Source organism: Lissotriton helveticus, chromosome 2_1 (assembly GCF_964261635.1).
Source record: "Lissotriton helveticus chromosome 2_1, aLisHel1.1, whole genome shotgun sequence".
In the NCBI taxonomy this organism is placed as follows: domain Eukaryota; kingdom Metazoa; phylum Chordata; class Amphibia; order Caudata; family Salamandridae; genus Lissotriton; species Lissotriton helveticus.
The window spans coordinates 1,364,212,304-1,364,229,054 of record NC_136059.1 but is presented as its reverse complement, the minus strand read 5'-3'; the positions used below and the strand labels follow the sequence as shown (position 1 = coordinate 1,364,229,054).

Genomic DNA, 16,751 nt, shown 5'->3' with positions numbered 1-16,751 from the left:
AGACCAAAATAGGAGGAGGAATCTGCACATTTTTGGACTGCTAGAGGATGCAGAAAATATGGCTGTGTCAGCGATTGACTTCTTAGTCTCATGGATTCCTGATACCCTACAAATTCGCTTTCCTAGAGAATTCAAGATAGCAAAAGCATGCAGGGTCCCGATACACAAGCCCAAAAAACGTGTCTATTCCATGACCAGTGATCTTTGAACTGCTGCACCACCAACACTCTGAACTAATACTTGCGCACATGATGAGAATCAAAGCAATAAACTGGCAGGGCCACAGAATCACCATATGTCTTGCTTTCTCTTTTCAGAACACCTGAGCAAGACTTCAAAATACCAAGGCACAACATGAACAATCTTCAAAATAGAACTCTACGCACTTTAGAGTACAAAACTACAACATAAACAGAAGCCCAACACTCATTAACCAAGTAAAGGGGAATATTTATTGCAGCAAATTCCCATATATCAAATAGCAATAATGCACATGTAAAATAAATGCATATAGTGAATGTATATACACAAGAATAAATTAAAATAAAGATAACTGCATGTACACAAGAATAGGGAAATTAAAACTTGAAATATATAACCGTCTGTCTGTATTGCATCATCCAGCCAGCATGACTGGGGAACCCATTGATAGGAGCTCTCAGCCTGTAAAGGGCTCTAGGCAGTGCGACTTCTAGAAGAGTTCCTGTCAAAGCGCCAAGAGGTCTCTGTCTTTATACTCTTTACAAACAAAGAGAGACTTCTAGAAGCTCCCCCTCCCTTCATTTGCTCTGTAGGTGCTGGCTACACTCTGTGCGTTGAGGTCACTCAACAGAGCTGGCCAGGCTCTGATGGGAGCTGAGGCAGAAGTCTTCACTTTCTCATCCTTGAACACTGTACAGCTCCCATACTGACTGTTCTAATAGCTTATCTCTCTCGCTCAGTGAAGTGAGAAACATAGACAATTCTGTGTGTGCGCAAGTAACCTGGGCCGGCATGAGTTTGCAGATTAAAGGCAGGGTCAGACAGATACAAGATAAAACTGTGCTCACTAATGTAATTATAGCAACATGGAATCAATGGTCAACACATGATCTCAGAATATATAAATGCCTGTGGCAATATACCACATCCCAAGGCTATGAGAGAGAAATGTTCATCCGAAGAAACAGATTCTTAGCCTTAAGTAAAAGACTCCCGCATATTTCAATCCCATACTCATGTGTTGACCCATCAAAGTTTAAAATCACATTCAAAGGATAGACTCTTCTGATTTGTCTAACGTTTGGACAATAAATCTGATTCTCAGATGGACACGGAATGCTTCCCGGGGAAGTCTCCAGGTTGAGGTTTAATATTTTGTACCACTGCCTGGTTTAAAGGTGTTTATGCTTCTTTTGGCTTGTTCCCCACTGGCAACATATTGAACTGAACATGGACCTTGTTTGTATGTTACGTTACTTTACTATAATGCTGTAAATGCTGTTTGGTGAGCAGATGTAGTTTCTTGGTTACCTAGGATGGGTTACTACTTAACTCAAAATGTACAATTCAATATGTTAAATGAACCCACTGGTTGCTCTAGGTTGGTTTGGGGATTGAACCCCAAAAATTGGACTGAACATTTTCCGAGGTTATACGGTACACTACTCTCTTTGTAACAATGTACATTTTATGGGGCAAACAACTGTAGCTCCTTGGCCAACTAGGATGTTTTGCCATTTATCGCCACTTAGACTCTTTGATATACATAGAAAGCCACCGCCTTATTCAAATCTGTTCATGTGTCCCCCCGTTGGGAACAACTTGGTTCGAGCATTGACAGTTCGTTTGTTACGATAACCCACTATAGTTCTGCAAACTGTGTGGCGAAGGTCTACAGCTCACTTATTATCTGCATTGTTATAATATATAACTCCACATGCCTTTACACAGTTGTGCCACTGGCTCCTAAATGCCCATCGCTGTCTGACGCTGTTATACATCTATGCAAAACTGCCTTCACTTAATGCCAAGTGCCTCCATATTTCCAGTTATTCCTATCTGTTTGATTATGCTATGCTCCCTATTCGCTCAGGACGTCACAGCTATGCAGCCTCGCAGTCCTCCACTATCCACAGCCCACTCCTCTGGTTATAATTCGGCGATCTTTACCTCTCCGAGTGGCCACCATACTTACTTCACTGACACCTACTTCTAATTGCCTCATGCACTGGAAGCCTGCTCCTCTGGCCTGTCTTCAGCACAGTCTCCTTACGTACCTCGTCTCTTACAGATTCCACCTGGGGGATGAGAGGCAAAGACCTCTGTTGGGGTCCAACAGTTTCCCACTGTTATATATTGCTGTTTTTCTGCTCTTTTTGCTTTTTCAGACTGTTCTCTCTCCCCCTACTAATCCAGTGAAATACCTTTTCATGCACTGTCTACTTCTTACAAGGAGATGGCCTCTCAGACAGAGCTCATACCAAAGTTTCACAGTTGGCACCAATGTTGTCACTGAGCATAATTTCCCTTAACACCAAAGGGTTGAGTTAGGCAGTCAAAAGGACCAAATATCAAACTATTTTAAAGCGACTTGAAAGGGGATGTAGTCTTACTGGAAACCAAGATTAGTTTCAGAGAAGATTTATCCTTGAGGAAGGGACGGGTCGCTAAGGCAATCTGCTCAGAAGCCTGTGGGTAAAATGCGGTTCTTACCTTAATTTCTAGAAGATCTGCTCTATCTATTATCTCATCACAACATGACATGGAAGGTAGATGGCTGCTTACCATACTCAAAAATTAAGACCATGACCTCTATGCAATGAATGTATATGCCCCTAATGGGGACGACCCACAATTGAGGCGCACTTTAAACAAGAAATTATAGTCTATGCTGAGCGGGTCTCAATTGATCTTTGGGGGTGATTTCAATCTCCCAGTGGACACTATAATGGACCGTCTCTTTTCATTTAAATTTAGCACATAAACAAATGCTTAACCTAGGCTCCACTCAATGGCTCTTGGATGTCTGGAGAATTCATAACCCCACAGTAAGCGATTTCACATTTCTTTTCCCACCCAAGGTATTCGCTCATTGGCTACCTATTTGTAGATACCTCCCCACCACAAGCTACCACAGATGCCATAATCTACCTGTTGGAACAGTAAGGGGGCTACACTCCTAAAATAACCCCTGCTCAACCCTGTGGTAGATTGGCACGAGCAGGAAGGCTGATTTCAGAGGCAGTGTGTAAAGCATTTGTGAACACCTACAGTAATACAGTGAAAACACTACAGATGGACACAACACAGATTTTATAAAAATAATTGTTCTTTATATAGACTTAACACAAGACCACAATACGGTATTAAGAAAACGATTTTAGAATGGTAGAAATAACTCAGTTCACTTTAGATGGTAAATGCAACACGTTTCTCACAAAGTACCTTTGGATGCGTCACGCAAGATAAACAAAAGGTTTGCAGTGAAAACGATGCGTCGGTTCCTTGCTTCGGGGCAGCGATGCGTCTGTTCCTCAGTGCTTGCACAAAGTAGGCGATGCATCAGTTCCTTACGGGATTCGACGATCCCACGATGTGTCCCGGTTGCGATGAGACAAGATGGTGCCGCGATGCGAAGATCCGGTGCAATGTGAGAAGATGCCCTTGATGTATTGCGACGACATGAAGGCGATGTGTGCACGCCCGACAGCCGTGCGGCGACTCTGTAATTTCTGAGCTGCGACAGGTCCTGCGACACGCTTCTCCAGTGATGCGACGGTGTCCCTTGCGGTGGCGACATGCTTCTCCAGGGTTGCGATGACAAACCGCTGTGACGAAAACACAGTTCTCCGGTGATGCGACGGCGACCCTTGCGGTGGCGACACGCTTCTCTGATGATGCATGGCAACCGCTGCGGATGCGACACCCTTCTTCTAGTTGAGTCCCGCTTCCAGCTCCCAACAGCACGCAGGCTTCGGCAGACAGAATTACCAGCAAGGAAATTCAGGGGGAGCTGGTGGTGAAGTCTTGTATCCCTGAGACTTCAGCAGTAGGCAAGCACAGTTCAAGCCCTTGGAGATTCTTCTTCAAGATGATCAAAGTTGCAATAAAAGTCTTTCTCTTAAAAAAAACACTGAAGTCCAACCCCAGAAAGCAACCCACTGGCAGAGGGGCAGTCCAACTCCTGCAGATTCTCTGGTTCATTTCCTTGGCAAAAGGTCTGTCTTGATGTTCAGAAGTGATCTAAAGTCTTGGTCTGGGTACCCCTTTTTACACACACAAATCCTTTGTTTCAGAAGGCAGAGAGTGTCTGTACCTAGTCCAATCCAGTTCTGGGTGCATTCTGCCAGTGCACAACTTCTTCCTTTGTCAATGTGGGCCAGGGTCATCAGACGCACCGCAGGAGGTGGAGTTAGCATTGTGGAAGGCATGCACAGCCCTATTCAGGCCCAGGTGCTGCTCCTCCCACCACTCCCAATGCAGATAGGTCTTTTCAGCCTAGTGCTTACTCACCCGACCTCCTGGAGCCACCCCAGCCCCTGTCCCTCACAAACCAGACATGGACTACACAACCTAGCAGAAGCAGGCTGGATGGTTAGGCAAGAAAACACCTACTTTCTAAAAGTGGTATTTTCAAACACGAATGTTAAAACCATCTTTATTAAAAGATGTATTTTTATCATTTTGAGTTCAGGCACACTAAATTCGTTTTTCTACCATGTTCCCTGGGTCAGTTAGGATTATAAGATGTTATAATCAAACCGCCCATTCTGGCCAATTGGGACAGGTAGCCTTGCAATAGTGAAACACAAATTGGCTGTAATTAACTTTCAGGACATGCTACACACATCAGGGGATAACCTACCTTTCACATACAATGCACCCTGCCCTAGGGCCTTCTTTATGTGTGGCTAACATGTAGAAAAGGGAAGGTCTAGGGACTGGTAAGTGGGTGCACTTACCAAGTCGACATGGCAGTACTAGACTCCACACAGGCTCTGCAATAGCAGGCCTGAGACACACTTTACAAGCTGCTTTTGTGGGGGGCACAATCAGTGCTGCAAGCCCACTAGCAGCATTTGATCTACAGGCCCTAGGTTACAGTATTTTACAATAGGGCGCACGTGCACTGTGACACTGAATAGCAGTGGCACAGTGCCCAAAGCATCTAACCAGCAAAAACATATCAATAACAGAGTAGACAACAGCAAAAATGGAAGGGAGACTCACACCAATGGTACCAGGTCTGACACTACCCTTCAGTCATTTCAGGCCATGCAACTATATCTATATATGTTCTTAATTCATCCACTTGAGAGAAAAAATCAACATGGCGAATAAAACTGACACTCTAGATAAGGAATTGGATATTCAGAACTTGGAGAAGGAAATTTAATTATTCTTTGCAGAGAACACTAACTCCGTCACTTCCCCAGTAATATTAGGGGATGCATTTAAATGCTCCAGAAGAGGTCAAATCATGAAACGCAAGCACCACAAAAATAGCGACATTAAAGAATCCTTCCAACGCTTAGCCTTAGCAATAAAGAGGAAGGAGGTCACCTTTCGACACTCCAAGGATACTTGCATTTTAAATTAAATTAAGCAACTGAAATACAGCTACAGCACTTTAATCAGCAAGTGGGCATACCCGTGGGTACAGGAGTCTAGGAGGTTGCTATACCCTAACAACCACCCTCAAATTTAAGAAACTCATTACCCAAATCTCCCAATTCAAAGCCCCAAATGTCTCACAGAAAACCAAAACCGTAGATCTACTGAAAGTCTTTAAGAATTTCTGTGCAGCCCTATTCCGTCCACAGACCGATATTAACAGGGAAGACTGTCTATCATTCCTAAATAGTTTGCAGATAAAAACAAATTCGGATACTGAGAAAGATAGATTTAATAAACCACTATAAACTGAGGAAATAGTGAAAGCAATAAAAATGTATCCGTTCTGGCAGACCTTTAGGCCCGGTCGGCTTCCCCATAATGTTCTATAAAAAATTTGACAAAATCCATTATACAACCTCTGAAGGATATCCGGGAACATTTTGCACTACTGGGTAAGGTGTCAGGAACTGCAGCGGAGACCACTATCGCCATAGTAATCCCCAAAGAAGGTAAAGGTCACACTGAACCCAAGGCCAATATCTGTCCTGTATGTATTGCTACTTATATAGCGCACGTATCACCCGAAGGCATCAAGGCGCTTGCCTTGGGAACCCGTCCTGGCTTTTCCCTGTGAGATAACCCCTACTGGGTATCCCCAGGGTGAAAGCCAGGCATCCCGCAGCGGGTGGGCTGCCGTAGTGGAGATTAAGCAACTATTGCCCAGAGTTGCAGCGTGGGACCCCATGATTAGAATAGGCACCGAGGCGAGAATTATCGAGTCCGTGGACATTTTTGGGCTCAGGACCCTGCCGCGTCGGGAATTGAACCCTGGTCCCGGGCCAGACCTCTGCATCAGGGTCTGCCGCTCTAATCAGTGAGCCACACTCCTCCACGTTAACACCGATATAAAAATGGAATTTGTCATGTCCTAAACATGAGGCCAAAATCTTTGCAAAGGTCCTGGCTAAAAGACTAGAACCATTCATTCCTAAACTCAAACACAGTTCTCAAATAGGGTTAGTTAAAGGGAAATTAGCCAGAGACCACATAGAACTTGTGAATTACATTAGTGATCACCATTATCGCTTCCACAATTTCGTCGGGGAATATAAGCATGTAGTCTGCTGCACTTTCTGTCACATTGTAGAAAAAGAGTAACTATTCTTACATCCAGCGGCTGCAATAGCCCTTGACATGAAAAAAGGCCTTTGATAAGGTCTCATGGCCATTACTGGAATCAGTACTTGTAAAACATAACTTAGGTGCGCCATTTATAAAAAGGACTCGGGAATTATATGCAGATCCTATGGCGAACTGTCCACTCCCTTCAGCCAACATCAAGGTACGTGGCAGGGTTGCCCCCTGGCACCACTACTCTTCCTATTATACATTGACCCATTATTGCAAATTGTGGTACAACATCATATAAAACCGCTGCATATGCAGAGGATATCATTATATTCTCAGACAAAACTGTGGAAGTGATAATGGTGATCACTAAAGTAATTTACAAGTTTTCCTTGGTCTCTGGGTACACCTCAAACAAAGAAAAGACAGAGGTTCTACCCCTCAACCTACATTGCTTATGTACTCACCTTGGGGGTTCCGGACTCAAATGACATCCTAAATTTATCAAATATCTGGGATTCCGGTTTACCAGCGATTTTACCGAATCACTACAGCATAATGAAACTCAAACTATATAAAGTCAAAGACCTCCTCTCCTCCTGGGCCCCGAAAAATACATATCATGGTGAGGTAGACTTGAAACCCTCAAAATGATGATTACCCTGGTGGTCAACTGTGTCACATCTATGCTTCCCTTTAGATTATCACCTACTTTCTCTAACACCATTGACAAATTAACTTCACCCTCTATGTGGAATGGCAAAATAGCCAGCATTGCTTACAAATCCATTTGATTAGACTGTTCACAAGGTGGCTGCAAATTACTGAACTGGAAACACTATCAAACAGCCTTTTTGGGCAGCCCAAGGTGCCCACTGGCTGCTACCAGACACAATTACTCACCCTCGTTGGCTAGTATAGAACGCACACTTTGTGACTCCCTGCCACATCGCCTCCACCATCATCATGTCAAGACACACAGTAACACATTCTTGACAAATACTTCTAGATATTGTCAAAGCACTGAAACTATTGGATAGACTCATGCCAAATTCCATTTTTATATCGGTGTTAACTTCCTTATAGCATAATCTGAAAATTAAAGCAGAAGCAATCACTATCCTGGGACCATCATGGGTTAGTAGAGGTCAACAGCTAATCAAAGACCTGTATTATGATAGCACCACTCCCTTCTCTTTTGCAGATCTCCAATATATATTTGAGTTGACCAATCTCAGCTTTTAAGCTTTCCTGAAGCTTAAAACGAAATTATCTAAATTAGGCACATTTGACCAACCTCCAGTTGTCTCTCACCTGGTGGCATGGCACTCAGTGGGACATATGTTGTTAAATGTTCATCACCACCCCCTTTTCTGAATCATTTTGTCCACCATAAGCGTGGAAGGGTATACTCAGACATGAGTCCCTTGCTCACTGCTCCATCAGGATTCAAGCAAGCCGGGCCGACGAGGCTGAAATGCCAGAAACCGGTCCCCGGTAGCTTGTCTCCTTTCTGGTGAAGAATTGGCTTAGTAGTTTGGTCTGCCCTGTTCCCATGATGCACTGGGCCAGGGACAGACTAATTTGCATATAGCCAGGTTCTGAGCTGGGATGGGGCAGTGAGCTAAATAACGGTGATGGATCAAGCCCTGATCTTTGGACTGGGTAAGAGTGGTCTGCTTAATTCAGACACTCTGTTCATCACCACCCCCTTTTCTGAACCATCCCCACTCCAGCATCACCAACAGCATTGCAAGTGAAATGGATGAAACAACTTGAACCCCTGCAAATAGATTCTCCTTCAGAAGAAAACTGGACAAATAAGGTTGTCCCCTCACTTCATGCAATAATTTTTTTTCATATGAACCTACTTCACTGGACAACGATCAAATTCAATAAACTAAAATTGCATGATAATGATGGGTGTTGGAACTGCAATCTGTCCCCAGGTACAGCAGAACATATTCTTTAGTTGCACCCAACTCAGCTCATTTTGGTCAATGATTGAAGACCAGCTATCAAAAATATTTAAAACAAAGATTATCTTAAATGTCCCGAGGGTTGTCCTAGGCCCATGGGCCTCACCAATCACTTTGCATCTTAACATCAATGACCTGGCACTCCTTAACGACCTCCTAACCAGTGCCTTCAAGATTATCCTCACAGATAGGAAATCATTCAATATAATATCCTATCACACTTGGTAGACATTGATCATATACCTCAGATGTGCCCACAGCTCCCAGGAGGCTCTTCCAGGTAATCTCAAGATATCAGACAATATGGCATATATTAGATACATGTACGTAACATGACAATATTTCTTGTCACCCCAGACCATGTCTCAGTCAATTACAACAAACAGAGTATTTACTGAGGCCACCTTGACTTAACAATCACTGGATCTTCCCAACATTTTTCCTTTTCTCGCTCCATTATGTTTATATCTTGCGATATACGAGTGGAACTGGAATAAACTTTAATAAAAAACTATGTTTGAAGGTTTGCGGGTAATAGTTTTGGGTCACTGCCTTTACCCAATTGTTGTACTATTAGCTGTTTTTTTTTCTTCTTTGATGCGCAAATGCTGATTAACCTCTGATCTGATCGACCAGCTACAATGTTATTGTAGGAAGGTGGCTACCTGACTATGGTTACCCCAGATTTTTTGCCTGTGTTTAGCTGGTTTTTTGACTTAGTTGACCTGGTTCCCTGCTAATCAGGGCCCCAGGGCACCTGCTCTCTCTGTAAAATGGATTCCATGTACCCTAGGTACATACCACAATTGGAAATGGACTCCTTGTCAGCCCCTGTATAATGCACTATAGGTGCCCAGGGCATAGGGGCCACCAAGGCCTACCAGGGGCTGCAGCATATCTTTTGCCACCCCTGGCTGGTTCTTAAATTGACACAACTGGCTGATCACTCAGCTGGGGTAAGGTGGTGTAATCACCCCTTACTTAGATATAGTATACCTATATCTAAACCTATATCTGGACACATATAAACCTGTGAGCCACTCCTATGGAAGGCCTCATCAATCCTGGAGGCAGAGTGCGTGGTTTAATGTGAGATGGAGCTCTAGCATGAGCTGAGCCTGTCTGCAGCTGTCGGGAACCACTCCCTAAGCTGTTTCAGGATAATGCCATACCATATACTCTTAAGTGCCTTATAATCCTCGCGGTTATATAGCAACTTTGGTTTGGCTTTATCAAAACATGTCGTGTAAGGTGTCATACGATTTGGAATACTATCACCTCGCCAGTTCTGGCGACGGGGATAGCATTCCACCCCTCTAGAGGGGTAAGACATGTTACTTTGCTTAAATGCGGTTAATTTCTAAAAGGACCTTAGATCCACAAAATGGATGCCTCTGCCACAGACAAGAGTCTGACCCCCTGAAGCTGACCGAAACTCAGCCAAATGGGGCCTGGACAAAGGGTTTCCTGTCGCAGGGGGGTGTTACCACCCTCCAGACAGGAGATAGTGGATTGTAGCAGGGAGGTTTGAAAGAAACCAGACACTGCTTGGGGCGCACAAGGCTGCCCCTTGCATAATCCGGCCAAACCGGTTCTGAGGCACTCCAGCCCTCGTGCCAGGGCGGCCTGGATCAAAGGAAGGGGGTGTTTCCACCCACTTCCTGGGTCCCACCCATAGGAGGGGACCTAGCAGGTAATCCAGCCCCCAAAATTAGTATAAGACTGGGAGCAGTGCCAATGCACTTCAGATTATCCTGATGAAACATAAGAAACGAAACTCCGGACCCTTCGACATCCTACTCAACGTAGAAGCCCGAAGAATCTCCCTTGTGGTCAAGGAGTGACCACCCTGTGCAAACAGGCACCATCCAGCCATCGACGTCTGCTTTGTTGCAGTTCCCGCCGGAACTCGAGCGACAGAGATCGACGAGATCAAGCTTGCCTGCCTTCCAACAGCCCGATCCACAGTCCCTGCAGAGCTGAGACCCGTGGAGGCGACCGGAAGCGTGGGGCACGCCATCTTGAAAAGACCACGAGACGCTGACCGTGCAGCCCACGAGTGACCCTCGCAGCTGTACACCGGGGTTTGAGAAGCCCCAACCCTGAGCCACTCTTGCACCGAAGCTCACCCCTCTACACTCATCGAGTGCTGCGTGGGGCCCTTCTGCTACTTTTGGCTCAACGCGTTGGCCCGGTCACTTGCCAGCCGGCTAGTGGCCCCTGTGCCGACGAACTTTGAAATTCGACCTGCGAATCTGGTTGCTCCAGATCTGCACCAGCTCCCCTGAAAAGGAGCCCCCACTCTGACCCTCCTGGTTCGAGTGAGAAGCAATCACCCGGTTCCGCGTGGATTGCTCTTGCCAAGTGTTGTTTGCTCCAAACTTGAAGCCGACTGCGCCGACGGTGAGAGCCCTCGTGGGACAGATCGTGACCCGCTCCTGGACGTCGCAGATGCCCCAGAGCCCACGTGACAGCGGAGAGAAGCTCCTCGACGACCACCTGATTGCGCCCGACATTGCCTGGTTCCGTCCTGGTTCCACCCTGGTCACTGCTGAGTGACCCAGACTCTGTCCCCTCTGCTTTCAGGTACTTTTCGACTTGAGTCCACCCTTGGACTCCACCGGACACTTCTCTTTCACCCCGCCTGCAGCCCTTTCAGCTTCAAGCACCAAGAGCCTGCGTGACGAAACCCGACTCAACTTCGACCCTGTGCACCCGCTTTCTGTGGGTGAGGTAACTTTGCTCCGCCGGTGTTCCCACACTGGTACACATCTCTAGGGTCTGTGTCTTAAGTTTTGTTCCTCTAGGTTCAGCGGAAGTGTCCTTTAACTTTAACTTTACAACTTTTACGCACCATTGGTTAACATTGGTGCATGCGTGCGCTTTCTGCACTGCACCCGAATCCCGCAGGCTTTTCCCGACTTCAGCACTGCTTGTCCTGACTGCTCCCAGCGATTCCCTAGGCCCTAGGCCTAACCACTGTTCGATTGGTATCTCTTATACCACTTGTTTAGTATATGGTTTGAGTGGCCCCCGCCCTCATCCATAATCGTGCAACTTGTGTATGTTATACTGTGCTTTTGATTTAACGCTTGTGCCCCTTTATTCATAAAGAATACTGGGGATTGTTTTTAGTAATAAACACATATATTTTTATAATATATACTTGTGTGGTGTCCTTTCATTTGATATTACAGGATTGTATGTGGTAAAACAGCTCGCTTAACACGACCTCTTAAGTTAAGCCTTTAGGCTGCTTAGTCCATGCTACCCCTAGGATAGCTTGTCTAATAAGGTTGACTTACAACCAGACACCATAAGGGATTGTTTGGTCTGATAACAGGTGGTTCCAGAATTGGAAACATCACCTATCAGGCCAACTTCTCACAGTTATGTACAGACATAATCTGCTTTAATTGTAATGAGCTTTAATGCTACTTATGGGTGAAGTGTCGCCTCTATTGAGTCTTATATTTTTTTCCTTGAAATTGTATGGTACAATAAAACTCAAAGACGTACGAGAAAAAAATACATTTCAACGCATCATTAAGCGAAATTTAGTACAATTTAGCTTGCAGCTGTTCTGTGTACGGTTACTATTAAAAACTTTTGAAAGTAAAAATAAACGGTGTTAAGTTCCCTAAAAATACTCTGAAATGTATATTCAAACTAACTGCTCTTAGTCTCTATCACGCAAGTCTGTAGTAAAATGTGACACTCCTACTTCATGTACTCCAAAAGTGACTTTGCTGTTCTTAAACACTGGAACTAGCTTTTGATTTGTGTTTTTTTGTGTCACAGGGATGGAGGTTTAAAAAGAGACAAGGTGAAGGATTCGTTCAGGGAGGAACAGCAAAAGAACTACAGCAAGATGATTGGAGGGAATGAATCGATGGATAAAATGGCAGATGAGTCAGAATCACCATCGTAAAAGAAGAAGGCTGATCTCTTTCGCGACAAGTTCCATCGCCTGCGTTTTTCATTTTGCTAGCGCATGGTTATGATACCAAAGAGTTTGTGACTTGACAAAACCTACTATCTGTTCTTTGAAGTAGTGGTCAATGCTGCATGCTTCCAGTTATTCTGAAATGTTGTCAACCCTCCTTGTTTCCTTATCAGCTTCCTGCATTACCCTTCTGTCTTTTTTCATGCTTTTCCTTTCAGTTCGGTTTTCTTACAGTTGGTCCTATAAATTATTGATGCAACTGTTTGGATGCTACATGATTGGTATTATTACTTACATCCCCTAAAACGCAGAACCTTAATCCCTGGGGATTTGACTGTGGCAGCACAGTAGCACTGGTTCAACAGCATGAGTAAAGGAAGATAACCTGTGCAAAACCTAAACAACTCTGACGCCCGTTGATATGTCCACCATCTTCTGCTGCTCTGCTTTTTACTCATGACGATTTTTGAACATGTTCTGTGGCAGACATGTGGTGCAGGAAACCCTTTTGGAATCTACTCCATAGTTTAAAAGTAATATGGAAACGTTAATATGTGAAAACATTGGTTAAACTTTAAATAAAGTATCGTCAAGATGCAGTATAGGGAAATCTTGGTTTGAGAAATGGTAATGGTAAACAAGGGTCCTGTGTTACTGCTAAGGACCGAATACAAAGTTCATAATTCCAAGATTGGCTGACTGGGAAACAATCTTGCCAAAAGGACGTTATTGCTGCAGACTAAGGCATCCACGCAATATACACCTCCTCTTCCCGTAGCATTGACATAAATCTTGCTTAACCTACACTCTGTTGAATAATTACTATTTTCTGTAGTACTCGTAATTTTAAAACTCCTGTTGCCAAAGAGCACATGAAAGTTAGAGTAGCTCAAGTCTGTCGACTCTCCTTGTCCAATTTCAATTTTTTTACTTTCAGACCAAAAAAGTCTAGAATGTGTACTTCTGAGGTTCTTGATTGTGGCACCACGGTCTATAATGTTTGCAGTCAAAGTGAGGAGTGGATCGCACCCCTCTGACCGAGAAGTAATCTCACACATCAGTAAACTGGTTTCTCAGAACATTTAGTCGACAACCTAGCTTTTTAGCTACATGTGCACACTTAAAGGTTATCTGTTGTAAGACTACCTCTGATTCTAATGGCAATACTCTGGTTTGTGGTACTTTTCGTGACAGCATCAATACGTGGTGAGCATATTTTGCCCATTCGAGATGTCTAACTGGAGAAGAAAGTGTAATAAATTCATGTGCGTGTGTCAGTTCCGTAAATTGTGCATTGAATCAAATTATGATTTGTTGTATGTTAAATGTGTTTGGCGCACTTTCGTTGATTGTATAGCTGTTCACTGCTTCATTTCCTCCCATTTTTATGTGAACAAAGTTTGATTGCATTCACACATTTTAAGATGTTCTTCTGAAAAGGATTTGATATTGCATGTTCATAACTCTGAAGTAGTGTCCAGGTGCTGCCAACCTTGTATTCGTGATGGGGTTACCGTGAACTTGGTACATTTCTTTGCAGGAATTTCTTCAAATGCATCTTGTCCTGTGATTGGTCTGCGCTAGATTTGGTGTACTGGAATGCCCTTCTGTTGGCCTCTGCCTTCTAATATCAATTTATGTTTAGGGGGCTATTTGATACACCTAATGAACTGTTGCAGAATACATTTCTCATAGTTTGCTGTGACGATGATTTGTGTCACAATTCTCATTTGGTGTCGTCCTGTACCTTTTTTGCACCACCATCTTTGTATAGGAGGTTCCGTTGTGTGCACCATACACACATCTATGTATATATACTGTTTGGGCTGTGCATTAGAGTGAATGTACCAAATGACGAAAATAATAAAAAAAATGCACTTTAAAGTAACACATACACAAACGTGTCAGCTATTTGTATTCAAATTGTGATTTTCTTTCCTCCAGTGACGCATGTAGCAAATAAAGAGGGAACGGATGAAACTTTCTGTTGCACAGTAACGATTAGTTGGTGATATCTTTCAGCCGCCTCTATAAAAGTTTTGAATGCGAAATCTGAAGCTATATATGCTTTTATAGGTCCAATCTCTGCCAGCACAATCAGCCAGCTCCTTGCATTAGCCACACCACTACCGCATCAGGATGGTTCAAAATGTAGGAAACCCATCATTTACATCTTGTTTCATCCTGGACTCTTTGTGAAGTAAAATAAGAGATCTTAGCAGGCATGTTTCTTAATGCTATTTAAGGATATCCCAGCAGCTGGTTTATGCAAGCATTACATATGGGGAACCCAGAGCAAAAAGAAAATATTTATGGCCGTTACTGTGATGGTAACACAAATCACATTCAACATTGGAACACACATGGGGTTTAGGGGCATTTCCTCAAGATAAACAAAAACTCATACAACAAAAGAAAAAAGTAGGAGCTTACATGTTTTACTTAGCAAAACAACTAGTGCACACATTAAAGAATGATGAATGAGACTCAATGGCCAAATGCACCAAGCATGTGATGAACTGGTAAATCACTGAACAACTCCTATTACAAGACGGAAACACGTGGTTTGCATATAGCTCAAATTAATTCAAATATTGCCATTCATTCAGAATATAGAGAATTGAGGTAACAAGGAGAACTTGGCGGTAGATTGGATCAGCATAAATTCAAGGCAGAGACAAAAATAGACTAATATACGCTTAAGGAGTAATCCTAGTGGTGTGGAATTGTTTGCATATGCAAAAAATTAGAAAACCTTTAAATAGCTATTGTTAGATCTGGGGGTCTCTAGTTGGCAGAGGTAGGTCCAAATGGGGACCCTTGCTTCTAGTCAGGGCAAGGGGGATATACTCTTTCAATAACCCCTGCTCACCCCCTTGGTAGCTTGGCACGAGCAGACAGGCTAATCAAAGGCAATGTGTAAAGTATTTGTACCAACACTCACAGTAACACAGTGAAAACACCACAAATGGACTTCACACCAGTTTAGAAAAATATAAGTATTTAATCTAAACTAAACAAGACCAAAACAACAAAAATCCTGAGACCCTGGGGAGGGGATGCCACAGCCCCACTGGACGTGGCGGGCGTGTTGCGACGAATCCGGTCTGTATGGGGAGGGTTTGGTAGGAAGCGTCTCTGAACAGGCAGGATGCGACGATCTTCGGGACGGTGACGATCTCAGGTGCGGCGGCGATACGCGGCGCATCGTCGATCTTCTCTCACGGCCCCTCGATGCTGTGGCTCTGCGATGATGCTCGCAGCGATGTGATGCGGTCCGCAAGCGGTGCAGTGATCTCACCCAGCGATGACAGGTGCTGGGGCGATCTCGATCCTCGCGGCGGCGGGTATTTCCTCGCACTGTCAGGGGTGCGCTCCGCAAGCGAGCAATGCATGAAAATTGCAGATTGTCTTTGTTTCTCCTTGTCCAGCTTCCCAAACAGCAGGCCTCAACTTCCAGAGGCCCCTCAGTCGGATTCAGAACTCTTTCAGCAGAGTTCAGGGGGGAAGATGGGGTTGAAATCCTTTTGTTCCTGGGACTTAACAGGAAGCCATCTCTCTTCGGGCCCTTGGTGATCTCTTCAAGAAAGGGGACAAAGCAACAACAAAGTCCTTCCCCTGTCCTTGGCAGCAAAGCAACTGCAGGTCAGCCCACAAACACACAGCAAGACAGTCCTTTCTTTTCAGTCTTCCAGGTTTCTCCTGGCAGAGGTTCATTCTTGATTCCAGGATGATCTAATTTTCTGTAGTCTGGGGTCCTGTATTTATACTCCAAAAAGTCTGTGCCCTTTGTGCAGGAGGGCTCTGAGCCCGGTCCAAACCAGTTCTGGAGCACTCTGTTTACATGACTCCTTCTTTCCTTTCACAGTGCAGAGCAGAAACATCAGACGCCCCACAGGAGGTGGAGCCAGCATTGTGGAGGGAAAGCACAGCCCTGGAGCACTTTGTTGACATTATTTCTTCTCTCCTTTCACAGTGCAGAGTAGAGACATCAGACGCACCACAGGGGGTGGAGTCAGTACTGTGGGGGGCAGGCACAGTCCTATTCATGTCCCAGGTGCAACTCCTCCCTCCCATCTAGATGCAGATCTCTCTATTCA

General features: G+C 44.4%; 1 protein-coding gene across 1 annotated transcript in view; it reads left to right on the top strand.

The window, feature by feature from the left end:
• The window catches only part of GPAT3 (glycerol-3-phosphate acyltransferase 3), a 487,853-nt gene extending 473,308 nt beyond the window's left edge, over positions 1-14,545 (top strand). The window contains exon 12 of the mRNA XM_078676298.1: positions 12,507-14,545. Coding sequence (XP_078532424.1) covers positions 12,507-12,636 — 130 coding nt within the window. The 3' untranslated portion in view covers positions 12,637-14,545. The remainder of the gene's footprint in view (positions 1-12,506) is intronic.
• The last annotated feature ends 2,206 nt before the right edge of the window (positions 14,546-16,751 follow it).